Here is a 13158-nt window from a genome sequence, read left to right as displayed (position 1 = left end):
AGGTTAAAGCTCTATGTGTGACGCTAGGAGAATCTGATGAAACTCAACTTACTCAGCTTCTCAAGAAGAATCTCCTTAAAATAAAACAGCCTTTTTTTTTTTTTTTTAATTCTATGTGAACTCCAGAACAATTACACACTGGGAACCTTATTCTTCTTTGCCTTCAGAAGGACAGTCTCACCTGTCCGGCTGTCATCCTTCTTTTCACAGAAAATGACGTCACCTCCGTCACCGGGACTCTCCTGGGGAGAAAGGGAGCATCGTTTCAGCAGAGCTGCAGCCCGGCCGTCACCCCGGGGCCGGCCTGCGCGGGAGACGCTGCCCGGCCGTCACCCCAGGGCCGGCCTGCGTGGGAGACGCTGCCAGGCCGTCACCCCAGGGCCGGCCTGCATGGGAGACACTGCCAGGCCGTCACCCCAGGGCCGGCCTGCGCGGGAGACGCTGCCCAGCAGTCACCCCAGGGCCGGTCTGCAGCGCCTTGCACGCGGACAGCGGCTCAGGGATCCTGAGAGTGGGGGAGCTGTTTGTTTTAAAGTGAGTGTTTCGTTTCGCACAGACTGTCTCTGCCTTTGCAGAGCCAGGAGTGATGGCCCCCTCCCCTGGCAATCACATTTCACAAACACCACTTCAGCTGTGAATTTAAATATTGGCTTTATCATCACCACTTACATCTTAACACTGTCATCTCACCAAGGTTGTCTCTGCGTTTTTTTTTTTCTGTGCGTGTGTGTTTTGTTATAAACAAGTGTCACACTCATGTTCTTACGGTTCGCTTCCTTCAAAGCAACAGACACTATTTTCATAAAACATGACTGCTCCAGACATGAGACCTGATGGTGCAACGCCCCAGGAATTTAAAATTAAAATCATGACTTGAGGCTCTAAGTGAATCTGGAGTAACTGTCATGGGCATGGAGCTTCTGCAGTCGGAGTACCTGTCAGCCGCTCTAACGGCTTCCTTCAGAAACCCTCTGTTGGTGTCAGGAGCAGAGAGCGCCTTCTCCGCCATGCGTGCGGGAATTTGGGGGAGGGAGAGGCTGTGCTACTTCTTTAATTTGCACACCAGTCTTTCATTTTTTTTTCTTTTTAAACTTATTGTGCACCTTTTGCTCTCTGAATGACAGCCCAGAACCATCTTGGGATTTTAAGACCTTGCCATTTAGAAGAGAGGCAGACAAGGCTCACCATACTGTGCCTACAGGTGCTTCTACTTTGCTCTCACACTGAAAGAGAATGGGGCTCCCAGTCTTAGAGGCTGAGAAAAGTAACAATATATAATAGTAACTGCATGTGGCCCCATGTCCAACATACTGACTGTATGGTCATTTACAGAAAGTGCATGCTGCCCTCGAACACGTAACAAAGGAGACCAGAATCTGGAAACAGGAGCAGGCAGACACATACAGCTTCTAGTAGGAAAAATTCCAAACTCTCTCTTGGGCCCCCGATCCCACTGGAGAGCCTCACAGAAAACTCTGACAGCATAAAGAGGAATGTGAGCTTCCTGAGTGATGGCGGCTCCGGTATGGTAGCCTAGTGGCTAAAGTCCCTGCCTTGAACATGCCGGGATCCCATATCGGTGCTGGTTCTAATCCCGATGGCCCTGCTTCCCATCCAGCTCCCTGCTTGTGGCCTGGGAAAGCAGTCAAGGACAGCCCAAAGCCTTGGGACCCTGTATCCGTGTGGGAGACCTGGAAGAGCTCCTGGCTCCTGGCTTCAGATTGGCTCAGCTCCAGCCATTGCAGTTACTTGGGAATGAATCATTGGACAGATCTTCCTCTCTGTCTTTCCTCCTCTCTGTATATATCTGACTTTGCAATAAAAAAAAAAAATCTTAAAAAAAACCAAAACACAAAAACCTCTTGGGCAGGACCCTCAGAGCATGCCCCACCATCAGGGACCCTGGGACGGTTAGGAGGCTGGGTGCGGCTTCTCCCATCAAAAAACAAAATAAAAACAAAAAACAAACCAAGAATCAGTTCTGGGGAGCACTCAGTAATCAACCTCTCTCTGTCTGGCCTTAAACACTTCCCTGCCCCCACATGTCGACCAAGAGTGGAAGCCCAGGCTGATCTACATTATCCTCAAGTGACATCTAAATATGCGTTGTACCTTGTCCCACTATTCAGGTAGCTAACAAACAAAACCCAATCTATGCCTTAAATTATTTCCCCAGTTTTCTGAAAAATCCCTGCAGTACCTGAAGATCATCTGAATGCTCAAATTTATGAACAGAGACATTTCACGTGAACACAGGTCATTAGACGTGGCTGATGGGCCCTGCAGCTATCACATTTTTTTCTTCTATAGGAACAGGGTTCCCCCTTTCCCCCCCTACTGTCCCGTGTATTTTACAATGACAGAGTCCGGCAGATTTAGTCTTGACTCCAGCCTGCTGCTCCTCACGTGTGTCATGATACTGTAGGTATAAGCAACGGTACAATGTGCTGACTGCTGACATGCGCATCATCACTGCCCAAATCCACAGGTGCGTGTCCCCAGGCAGGATGAGGCAAGCAGAGCATGCGTGAGCTTCCCCCTCCATTCACCTGCTGCTCTCTGCTGGTGTTCAGTTAGTCGATACAAAAAGCCACAGTTGAAACCCTGAAGTAGGGAAAACGTTTGGGGTTGAGGAGTGCCTTCTGCTGTATTCTGCCCTCTCGCGGAAGCACTCTGCTTTCTGGAGATGACAGCATACAGAAGACCTTGTTCCTCAGATGGTGGAGTTTTCATCAACTGTCCAAGTAATGAGAATGTGTGATGGCTCTGGGTCACAAGACTTGAAAGGTCCTTGACACAACAAGTTCATGCATCTCAACTGGCACAGCTGAACATTTAGGATGAATCAATCTAGAGAAATGCTCACCTAAGAAGAGGTTCATGAATCAACCGTGTCCAGTGAGGTCCCAGACACCGCTGACAACACAAGGTGGACAAGACACATAACTCATTTGCATTATCCAGTGCCTCCACCTTGGGACACGTGAAGTTTGGAGTCCGAGAGATGACTGCTCTCTGGCCTTGGACAACTTGTTTCCATCTCTCTCAAGCTCATTTCTTCGTTCATGAAATGGGTAATTGTGGGACACAAATGAGCAGATGTATGTAAAGGACATAACCAAAGCAGGTGCCAATCAGAATTAGCTGGAGCTCAGGAAATGCTGTCAGCTCCAGTTACTAGATCTCCACCTGTTGCACTTCTATCCTCAGGCTCAAATGTGTGCCCAGGCAGCAGGAACAACAAAGTCTTTTGAACAGGTAAGCTGCCAGACATGGCGCTGAGTACTACATATGTGTTTCTTCATCTAGTTATCCTCACAAGCCATTTTAGATAGGGGGAACTGCAGAACAGGGAGACTAAAAATGTTGACCATGATTACTCAAAGTTTGTTAAAAGATGAAGATGGAATCCAGACCCAGAGCCCTGACCTGCTGTGCAGCCTTCCATGGTAGATGAGCAAACACTGCACTGACTCAAAAACACTGTCACCAAAAGCCACCGGACTCTGTGCCCATGGCTGGGGCAGGGGATTCGCTTCCTTATGTGAAATCAGGTCTAGTTAGCTTGCTTGTGACTGTCCTCCAGGCCTGGCTGCTTTCCTTAAGTGGCCTAGAAGTGAAAGGGGTTGTGGCAGGGGCAGGATGGACTTTGTTTGGACCTGCAGACACAGGGAATTTCTTCCACGTCTTTATAAAACTGCAGAATCAATGCCACAGAAGAGTCGTCTTCTTATATTTAGCCAGTCTTCTTATATTTTAACCCTTGAGGGTTAAGAATTCTACTAGGCCACAATAGATGGTATCCTCATCTTCCTGGGGCCCAGACTGGTGGTGGTGAGAAACAGTGGCCACACAGTGTGCTACGCGGTCTCAAACACAGCAGGAAAACAAGCAAGAATTATTAACTCTGCCAGAGCCAAATTGAGAAGACATCCATGGGGTGACTTCAGGGCTAGATACTGAGACATCTTCGAGTTTGCCTCGAGGAAAACACAAGGGCTCTCTATGCAGAGGTAACGTGATGTACGAAAGTAGAACTGAGTAAAAAGACACTGCACTATGGCTTTCATTTTGCAGGAGAATCAAGCATCCCACTCTTACATAACCTCCATTTAGGAAGTAGATACACACAAAATCCAAGAATTTTACAAAGGAAAGGTGGCAGGATTTAGAAAAAGATGCGAGCAAAGGAGACAATGCTTTTGCATCCTCTGGCTTAAAATTACCTATTTTATTTGAAAGTGGCGGCAGGGGGAGGGGGAGGGAAATAAGTAGCGTAAGAAGGGAAGGGAGAGAGAAATGGAGACACAGTTCAGGTCCAGCTTCCTGTAACTGCACACCCTGAGAAGCAACAGGTTCCCGCCAACCCTATGGGAGTCCTGGACCGAGTTCCCAGCTCCTGGCTTAGGCCCCACCCAGTCCTGGCTGTTGCAGGTATTTAGAACATAACCCAGTAAGTGGAAGACCCTTCTCTTTCCTCTCTCCCTCACCTCCTTCATTTCCCTTTCCTTTTCCCTGCACCCAGCTAGGAGGCAGATTTCTGGTTCAGAATCAGGAAGCATCCATTTCAACAAGGCAACGGACTCCCTTGCAAGGTGTCATGCCTCTATGAAAGTCCCTAACCCGCCTGGAACAACCCTGCTGGTGCTTTCTGCACATGGGATGGCCCCCCGAGACTCCCCTCCAGTGTGTGTTTATGATCTACAAACACTACGAATCTGCTTTCTGTTAGATGGTCTCCTTTCTACGCCCAGGTCTGTTTAATCCAGGGGAACCTATCAACAGGCCCTCGACACATGCTTCTTGAACTCTGCCTACTGAGAACACAGCTACGAGAAGGAAGCCCCAGCCAGTGTCTTCTGCACAGGAGGAACAGGAGGGAAGTAGGGGTGAGGCAGTGGCTTGGCTCAGATGGTGGCCACCCCACTAACACATGTTGCTTTAGCATGGACACTACAAGTCAAGATGAATCTGGTTTTAATCTGTCCACCTCAAAATCTGGGAAAAGCCCCTCTCCATTCTATCTGCTTTTGATTACATTCTATAGACAAGGCTTTAAACATTCAAGGAGAAAAATAAGAAATATTTGAATTGTGTATAAAACCAAAATTAGTCCCAGTAATCTTACTATAAGGAAACTGATGCTATTGGTCCCAATTCCATTGTCACTCCTTTGGTGCTGCAGTGACTGTCAGGTTAAGAATGTGGAACATTAAGTGAGCAGCTTCCAGAGCCAAGAATGTAGCAGGTCACTGGCTGCCTTTCCACAGGGGCTGCGGAAAGGGGGGTCAAAGAACATATTTCTGCCCCTGAAATATTTCCTGTTTTCTTGACTATGAAAAGAACACTGGAGTAGAAAAAAGGGCAAATAATTTCTAGTTTGAACTTGGCTATCTACTGGCTCCGAGAATTTAATGTCCAGTGAGCTAAACTCCTCAGTAGACAAAACGAGGACAATGGTATCTGACACTTCATGGCATGCAGGCGAGGAGCAAATTCCATTAAAAACAAGCTCTGGATAGACTGAAGAGAAGAAGCAACCATTTAAACCAGGGACTGGAGAGGCAGACCTTGGGTTTAATTGTTGAGACCAGCATTCAGTTCCTTCAGGGTCAAGGTCAGAGGCTTCATGCTACTTTGCTTCAATCCACTTGGGCTTACAGGGAGTCCTGTCTCTGAAAAGCAATTGTTTCCTACTTTGGTGCCACCATTATTGCTACAGGAATCAGTGGCTAGACGTCAATGTAATATTACACATTCCGTGAGCTAGAATCAACAGCAAATGCTGGTGGTCAGGAAAAGAGAGCTGGTAAAGAAACTGTTTGGGGACAATGCTACAGTAGTCTTTGTGGTCCAGAATCCACGGTAGCCAGACACATTTACTCTATTGCTCAAAGCTACAGAAAATTTGTTCCCATGGTACTAGAGCGCAGGTGAAGTTTCAGTCTGTTTAGGCAAAGTCCCCAAAACTCATTCTTCAATGCAGACTTCTGCTTCTGGGATGTGTACAAATTTTCATTCCTCTAAGTACCACCCAAATCATTGGACATATACATGAAACAAATATAAGAAAACTAAAAGACAAGGAGAGGTAGGATACATGAGTAAATGAGGGGCCTCAGGACCCAAGGAACATTATGGTCACAACTGCCCTGGAGTATTCATCTTTTTTTCCCTACCATCTTTGTTCTAGATTTGGAGGTAAAAATTAGCGACCTGGAAATGCCAAAAGGGGCAGACCCCCCCGCCCCCCAAAAAAGTCTTAAGGAACGCCTGTTTTCTCTAGCAAAGGACTGGGAAAAAGACAGGACAGGAACCCAGAAAATGTGAAGACACTACTTTCCTCTAGCCCAAACAACACAGAAAACCTGTGACTCACTGCCCACAGGCCAGCAGAAATGGGGAACCCAGAACTGCATCCAGGTGGTAACAGAGCACGCCATCTCCTGGCCACAGTGGAAAACACCAGCAGGGCCAGGAGTAATGAAAAACACATCTTCAGGCATTAACAGGAACAAACTGGGAGTTGAACCTCTGCTCCCTCTGCTATATTGGCACAGAGGAGTTCAGAAAGGCAGAACAGAATGCCTAATGAGACCCAGTGTCTCACAACCTAACACCTCAATATGTCTTAATCAAAAGTCGTGTATATCAAGAACCAGGAAGACTGCAAACTGAATGAAGAAAGAAAATCAATACATGGCAACGTTGAAAAGATAAACGACCTGATACAGAAATTGAAAGCAGTAACCAACATCAATCCAAACCTGCCTACCACAAAGGAAAAGACAGTAAATTCCAGCAAAGAGAAAGACTCAAAGAACCAAATAGAAATCTTATTGATTTATGAAAATCAAAGATACCAAAAAAGGCAAGACAAATACAGACCAGTATTCCTTATGAATACAGAAACAAGAAACACTAGCAAAGAGAATTTGATAATCTATGAAAATAATTATACATCATGACCAAGGGGTATGTAAGTCATGCCCTGGTTTAATATTTGAGTCAACATAGGTATCATATTAATGGTCTAAATAAGAAGTCACATGGGTATACCAATTGCGCAAAAATGTGTGACAAAAAATTCAATATTCATTCACGACAAAAGCTTTCAGAAAACTAGCAAAATAATAGAACACTTTTATCTTTGATAAGGAGTTACAAAAACCTATAGCCAACATTATAGCTAATTTTGAAAGACTTAATGTGTTCCTGATAATGGAAGGATCAAGGCAAGGAAGTCTGTTCTCATCTCGCTTCAACTCAGAACTAGAAGTCTGAATTGCTGCAATAAAGCAAGAAGTGGACATCAGACGCGTACAGGTCAGGAGGGAAGAGATGTGCCTCCTTGCATGTGACATGACTGTCAATGTGGGGAAACCCAAGACCCTTCAGTGAATCTGATAAGTCTGGAGGATACAAGATAATTTTTAAAAACGTATTTCTGTATACTAGCAATGAACATGTGGAAAACAGAGCTAAAATACTGCATTTACAATTGCTCCAAATAATGTGAAACATTAAGGTATGACTCTAACACACGCAGTACTTACACACGGAAAACAGATGTTGTTGGAATAAAATAAGGCAGGAACAGATAGATATACGCAGTAAGTTAATATGGCAATGACTCAATACAGTGAGAACGTCAATTCTCCCTGAAGTGATTTAAAGATGTGACACATTTCTGATTAAAATTCAAGCAGGAGTTTAGAGTTTAGTAGATATAAACAGGATAGTATTTTAACATTTACATGGAACAAGAAAAAATAAAAAACAATGTTGAGTAAGAACAAAGCAGGGGTCGTCCATCCTGCTTTGCACACTGTGCAGAACGCACAAGCAGTCAGAACGCCACTGACTGCGCTCTCGACGGAGGAACAGACAGGGACAGAGAACCCACAAGCAGTCAGATATTCCCACCTCACTTTTCGACAAATGTTTGCTGCTCAACGTGTACAAGGACTTGGATATCAATAGATTTAAATAAATAAATAAATAAATAAAAGAATCATGATCCAATTTTCTACACTTATGTTAAAAATGGGTCACAGACTTAAATGTGAAACTAACGGAACATACAGAAATACAGCACAGTGTGTGTGTTTGAATTTTTCATAGATTGCTGGGGAATTGTGGAATGCAAGTGCAGCAATGCAAACGCGTTCCTGAGACAGCCACTAAGAGGGCAAGCTCTCTCTGGACAGGCAACACGGTGTAACTGCACCTGTGACTCACCGTTTGTTTCTGGAGGCCATCTAACTTGTCCTCCGTATTTTCTTCTTTCTCCACGTTGCCTCTAAATAAAAATTTAGAAAAAAAAAAGAACATCACATACTGCTTAAGAGTCACTCAAAATCTTTTTCTCCTTCCTCCCGTCCCGTTTCAGGAAGACACTGAGAATGGGAGATACTATTGCCAAAAAGTGCCATTTCTTGTACAGGCAAGGACCCCACTCCCTGACACAGCTTGGGCTCCACCTTCATGACATCCTTGGGCCAGGTTCAGTGGTCAGCTACTGAACAGCACTTGCAAGAACAAGTGTAGTAACTGTCTATTCAGGGTTGCCTGAGTATGTGGCGCTGATGAAAGAACAGGCTCCAGAGTGAAGGCTGCATGAATTGAGGACTGATGCACCAACCCCAGACCTCAGACCTCAGGGGTTCTCCCCATAAGCACTTAGATAAGGTAGCAGTGACCTCTCTGTAAGGGATCTTGGCCAGCACTGCTGAGAAGGGCATTCTGGTCTCTATATCCCTGGATGCCTGCTGCTAGTTTAGCTGCCTAATATTCACGGTCTCTCTTGCGACCTTAACTATTACTGATGCCTGTTCTTCATGACTCCTATTAAAACAAGAATCTGAAATATTCCTGTTCTGGCTGCTCGGATCCTGGAGGTGTGATGGCTTCTTATCCTCACTGCTTAGCCACAGAAAGAGCTGTCCACTCGCAAAAGCAGCAGCTTTGTACGCCATGGTCAGGCACCTGCTCCAGGCAGTGTTTTCCTTGAATCGGTGAATGTCAGGTCAGGATCACCAGTCATCTGATGCGTCTTTATTACCTGTCCACAGGAAACACCTCTGGGGCGCAGAGTATTACGGCTCAAGGACAGATGGAAAGTGCATCTTATGCCTTTCTCAGCCTCAGCAGATGGGCTGGGGCTCCTGGCAGTGCCATAATCATATCCAAGCCTGGTAACAGTCCCAGGAAAGACAAAAACAGTATTTGCTATTTCGGGTCAGGGAGGGAGGGGAACTAAGCAAAAAGCTGAGATAGATTTCATATTTTCCAAAAATGTATGTATTGTGGAGAACTATAGTTCATCTATTTTTCCTGTGGGACTATGCTGGCAGTAAACAAAACTCAGCCCAAAGGGCTGATCCTTCCGTAAGCTTCTGCACACACCCGAGCTTGGCTGGAAATGCCAATGCCCATCAAGCAGCAGCTCCTAAATCCAGCTGACTGTAGAGCAGGCAATCCTGAAATAAAACTGGAATTTCATCTGTACTTGCTGTGTCACTGCCTAGCTTTCTGCCAGGCATGAGAGGTCAGAACTCAAGCAACCTTGACCAGACAGGAGACAAGCCTGGTGAAAAAGCTGGGTAGATGGTGGGCCGCCTGGGTATCCCAGGAACTGGCATTTGGTTTGAAGTGCTAAGAAGGCAAGGAGAGGCCTGAAGCCAGGAGGGTGTAACCAGAGTAGCAATTAGGGAAGTTAGTGGCATACGACAGGGGTAAGGGAGAGACCACACACTGAGGAAGAGACAGGAAGGTGGCATGACATAACGTGGAGTCACCTGCGTGGCACCTCACCTGTCGGGGATGTCTGTGGGGCCATCTGTGACACCCTGCTCTGCAGAAAGCGACTTCTCATCTGGCATCCCGACTTTCTCCAGAAAGCAGAGCGCTGGGTCTGCCCGCATGGCATTGTACCTCTCATAACCTGACCAGCAGTAATGAGAAACACAGAAGCCACGTCAGAGCTCACGAAATGTACCTCAGGCCTCAGACTGCTGTCACTTGCTTCCCTTGTTAAGTAAAAATCAAACTAAAACAAAGCAAAGAAAACCTTTCTTTAAGATTAATCAGATCCTGTAGGGCAGACTCCTGAGCAGCATTGGGTCAATCTGAAAGTGAATGCAAATACTGTGTCTGGAAAAAAAAAAACAGAACAAATGTAATTCTTACTAGTTTTCTGAGTTGGAGACCAAAGGAAATTAAACAAGCTGGTTTTCACTTCTTTCCAGCCCAGCCTCTGGACCCCTTGTAATGTTCAGAACAGAATATTCTATAGTCCTATATCACCATGTGACAGCAGAAAGGAAATTTAAGTGGTTGGTGCCGTGGCACAGTAGGTTAATCTTCAACCTGAGATGTTGCTATCCTATCTGGAGGTTAGTTCAAATTGCAGCTGCTCCACTCTCCATCCAGATCCCATTAATGTGCCTGGGAAAGCAGCAGCAGTTGGCTCAACATTTTGGGTTCCTGTATCCACGTGGAAGAGCTGGAGAAAGTTTCCCAGCTCCTGACAATGGACTAGTCCAGCTCTGGACACTGTGTTGATTTGTGGAGTGAATTAGTGGCTGCAATGTCTGTCTCTCTCCATCTCTTACTTTGCCTTTCAAATAAATAAACAAATCTTTTAAGAAAAAAAAAAAAAGAGAGAGAGGTTGAAAAAGTGGTGGCTGCAAGGGCTGAGGGTTACTATGGTTGCCTATAGACCGAGCTGACCCTGCTGCCTCTGTCCTCAGAGTTACAGCCAAAGCCTGGCCCGTACTACCCGGGGCTTTATGCCCTCAAAAACAAGAGAGACCTTGAAAGAGAAGCAAAATAACATTTTTTTTTTTCCTTTTAAGTTTGAGTGACTCTGTGTGTGAGAATTTGGCATAATTTTTTTTTAACTGAATCTGATGCAATCTTACAATGACATAGGATTTGGCTCACAAATGATCTATCTACTAAGTGAGCTTGGGGAGAACTATTTCATGATCCTCAAAGCCCTCCATATTGGTCCTTGCAAAATTTTTTAGATTGATTTATTTTTATTGGAAAGAAAGATTTACAGAGAGGAGAGACTGGAGCAACTCCCTGCTTGGTGATGTGTGATGGAACGGGTGTACATCTGAAGTCTCAGCAGCATGGCAGATCTACAACGATGTCAGAATCCTACATGTAGGTGAGATGCTCAAATAAAGAACTTTGTTCTGTTGTTCATTTATTCTTTCACTCAGGAAAAACGGGGTGCCTACTACAAGCCGGCGGTAGGCCAGACATTGAGATTTCAAGAATGAATGAGACGGACAGACCCAGACACACCACTGTGTGCAGATAAGTGAAGAAGATACACATTGGTGAGTCCCTGATAGCCTGAGCTGCCCTTTAGCAACTCCTCAATAACACGTTCACAGTATCACCATGTTCACTTATCCATCTGGTCAGCATGTGAGGTGGAGGTGAGGCTCCACTTTCTGAGGACTCTGGAATTTTGCAGGAATACACAGAGCTGCCCCCCAGTGCCTCAGCTCTTGTTTCCTGGGAAACTGTTCCAAAGGGAAAACATTCACTGAAAGACGCACCATGCTTGAATACGCCGATGAGAAGAGATTTATCGGCCTCTGCGTCCCACCAGTCCACGGGGATCTCCATGTAGTCAATGTCGGGCAGGAGCACATCCAGTTCCCTGTGAAAGAAGGGCGTGGACTCAGGGAGCCTTCAGCACAGACACAAAACAAAATAAAAAACCACTGGCCCAAGCTGGGTACTATGCCGCATTCCCAACCGTATATAGAGACGCTAAAGGAACAATGAAATAACTCAGAAAGCTGTGGGCTAATGCTTCTCAACTTGGGAGCTCTGAGCACACACACTCGATTCCTAAACTACACACTGCACAGACGGCTGAGTCTTCAAGCACTGTTTGGAGAACTCATTGTCAGCTGGTCCAGCGTAGGGCTCTGGAATCTACACATACAAGGCAGCTCTGATGTGTTCCTTGGGTTGGGTCATGTGAAGGTAGAACTTTCCCTACCCACCGGCCCAGGCTGGTGAATTCATTCATGACTGAATGCTAAATTCCTAATGCCTAAATCGTCTTGATTCAACACACACATCTCAGCACTATCTGGAGAAGAAGACAGTCTGCACTGGTACAGACAGGGGCATGAAGACATAAAGACAGCCTTTTTAGAGAAAGAATGCTACAACAGGAGGCATCTCCTGGCAGGGAGGGTAAGGTTGAACTAAAAAACTGACCAAAGCTGTATTTCTAAGAACCATCATCATGCCTGCTCTACCATTTGGTAACTGGCTCCGGCTGGGCGTGGCGCAGGGGTGGTGGAGGGGACTGAGCCTCAAGGACAGTGAAGCTTGTCTGGCTCCTCAGAGCAGCACACTGAGCCAGTCCTTTCTCACTGCCAGCTGAGCCTGATCGGTGTTACCTGGCAGGAGTTCCTTCAAATGCTTTATCAGCTGCTTCTCCCAGTATTTCGGCTTTTAGGTAGTAGAGCATCCGCACTCGTAAGAGTACCCTAGAGATGGGGCACACATTGATACAAGCACATTAGAACCCACGTGGGATTGAACCGCATTCCCAAGTTAGCACAGAGAAATCTGGGCACTCAAGGTTAGTGAGCTGAGGCAATCAACGAGTGCGCTTTGTGGGTCAGCAAATGAAGAGATGTTTATTTTAGTGTAAAAATATTTTGAAATCCTTGCATGCTTTTTTTTCATGATCCTTTGTGTGTGTAATTTTATTAAACACTTTAGGCTGAAATAAATTTCCTATTTCATTCTAGTTCTTCCACAAAACTTTTGAAGATCCTGAGACAGCACCAGAAACACAAAACACTATGTAGCAATGGTAGATATTGTTGTGATCCCCAGCATTTTGCACAACACGGCCACACATCTCCTCCGTCCCCCCCGAGATCATCCTGTGAACCATGGACAGTGCTCTCCCTGAGCTTCTCACACGGCCGCAGTGACCTCAGGCAGAACGGACGCTCAAGAGGCGTGGCTGTCGGTTACAAGCTGCTGAAGAATGAGTAACATGGAATGGTGGAGCTTTCCAATTGCCTCACTTAAAAGGCAAGTATCAACTTTTCATGAAAATCTGTCCTCTCTCTCTCAGGGTGTTCAATTCACTTGATCCTGCAG

At 45.8% G+C, this 13158-nt stretch overlaps 1 protein-coding gene across 2 annotated transcripts in view; it reads right to left on the bottom strand.

Annotated features, from left to right (window-relative positions):
• The window catches only part of CHD6 (chromodomain helicase DNA binding protein 6), a 161523-nt gene that overhangs the window by 23453 nt on the left and 124912 nt on the right, over nt 1-13158 (bottom strand). For both annotated transcript variants that reach the window (XM_040981460.1, XM_040981461.1), the window contains exons 24-28: nt 12441-12530; nt 11580-11683; nt 9817-9946; nt 8242-8302; nt 182-242 (exon numbers count right to left, since the gene is read on the bottom strand). In XM_040981460.1, coding sequence (XP_040837394.1) covers nt 182-242; nt 8242-8302; nt 9817-9946; nt 11580-11683; nt 12441-12530 — 446 coding nt within the window. The remainder of the gene's footprint in view (nt 1-181; nt 243-8241; nt 8303-9816; nt 9947-11579; nt 11684-12440; nt 12531-13158) is intronic.

This window comes from Ochotona curzoniae, unplaced genomic scaffold (genome assembly GCF_017591425.1).
Source record: "Ochotona curzoniae isolate NIBS_2020 unplaced genomic scaffold, NIBS_Ocur_1.0 contig_3520, whole genome shotgun sequence".
Taxonomy (NCBI): Eukaryota; Metazoa; Chordata; class Mammalia; order Lagomorpha; family Ochotonidae; genus Ochotona; species Ochotona curzoniae.
This window is presented reverse-complemented; position numbering and strand designations above follow the sequence as displayed.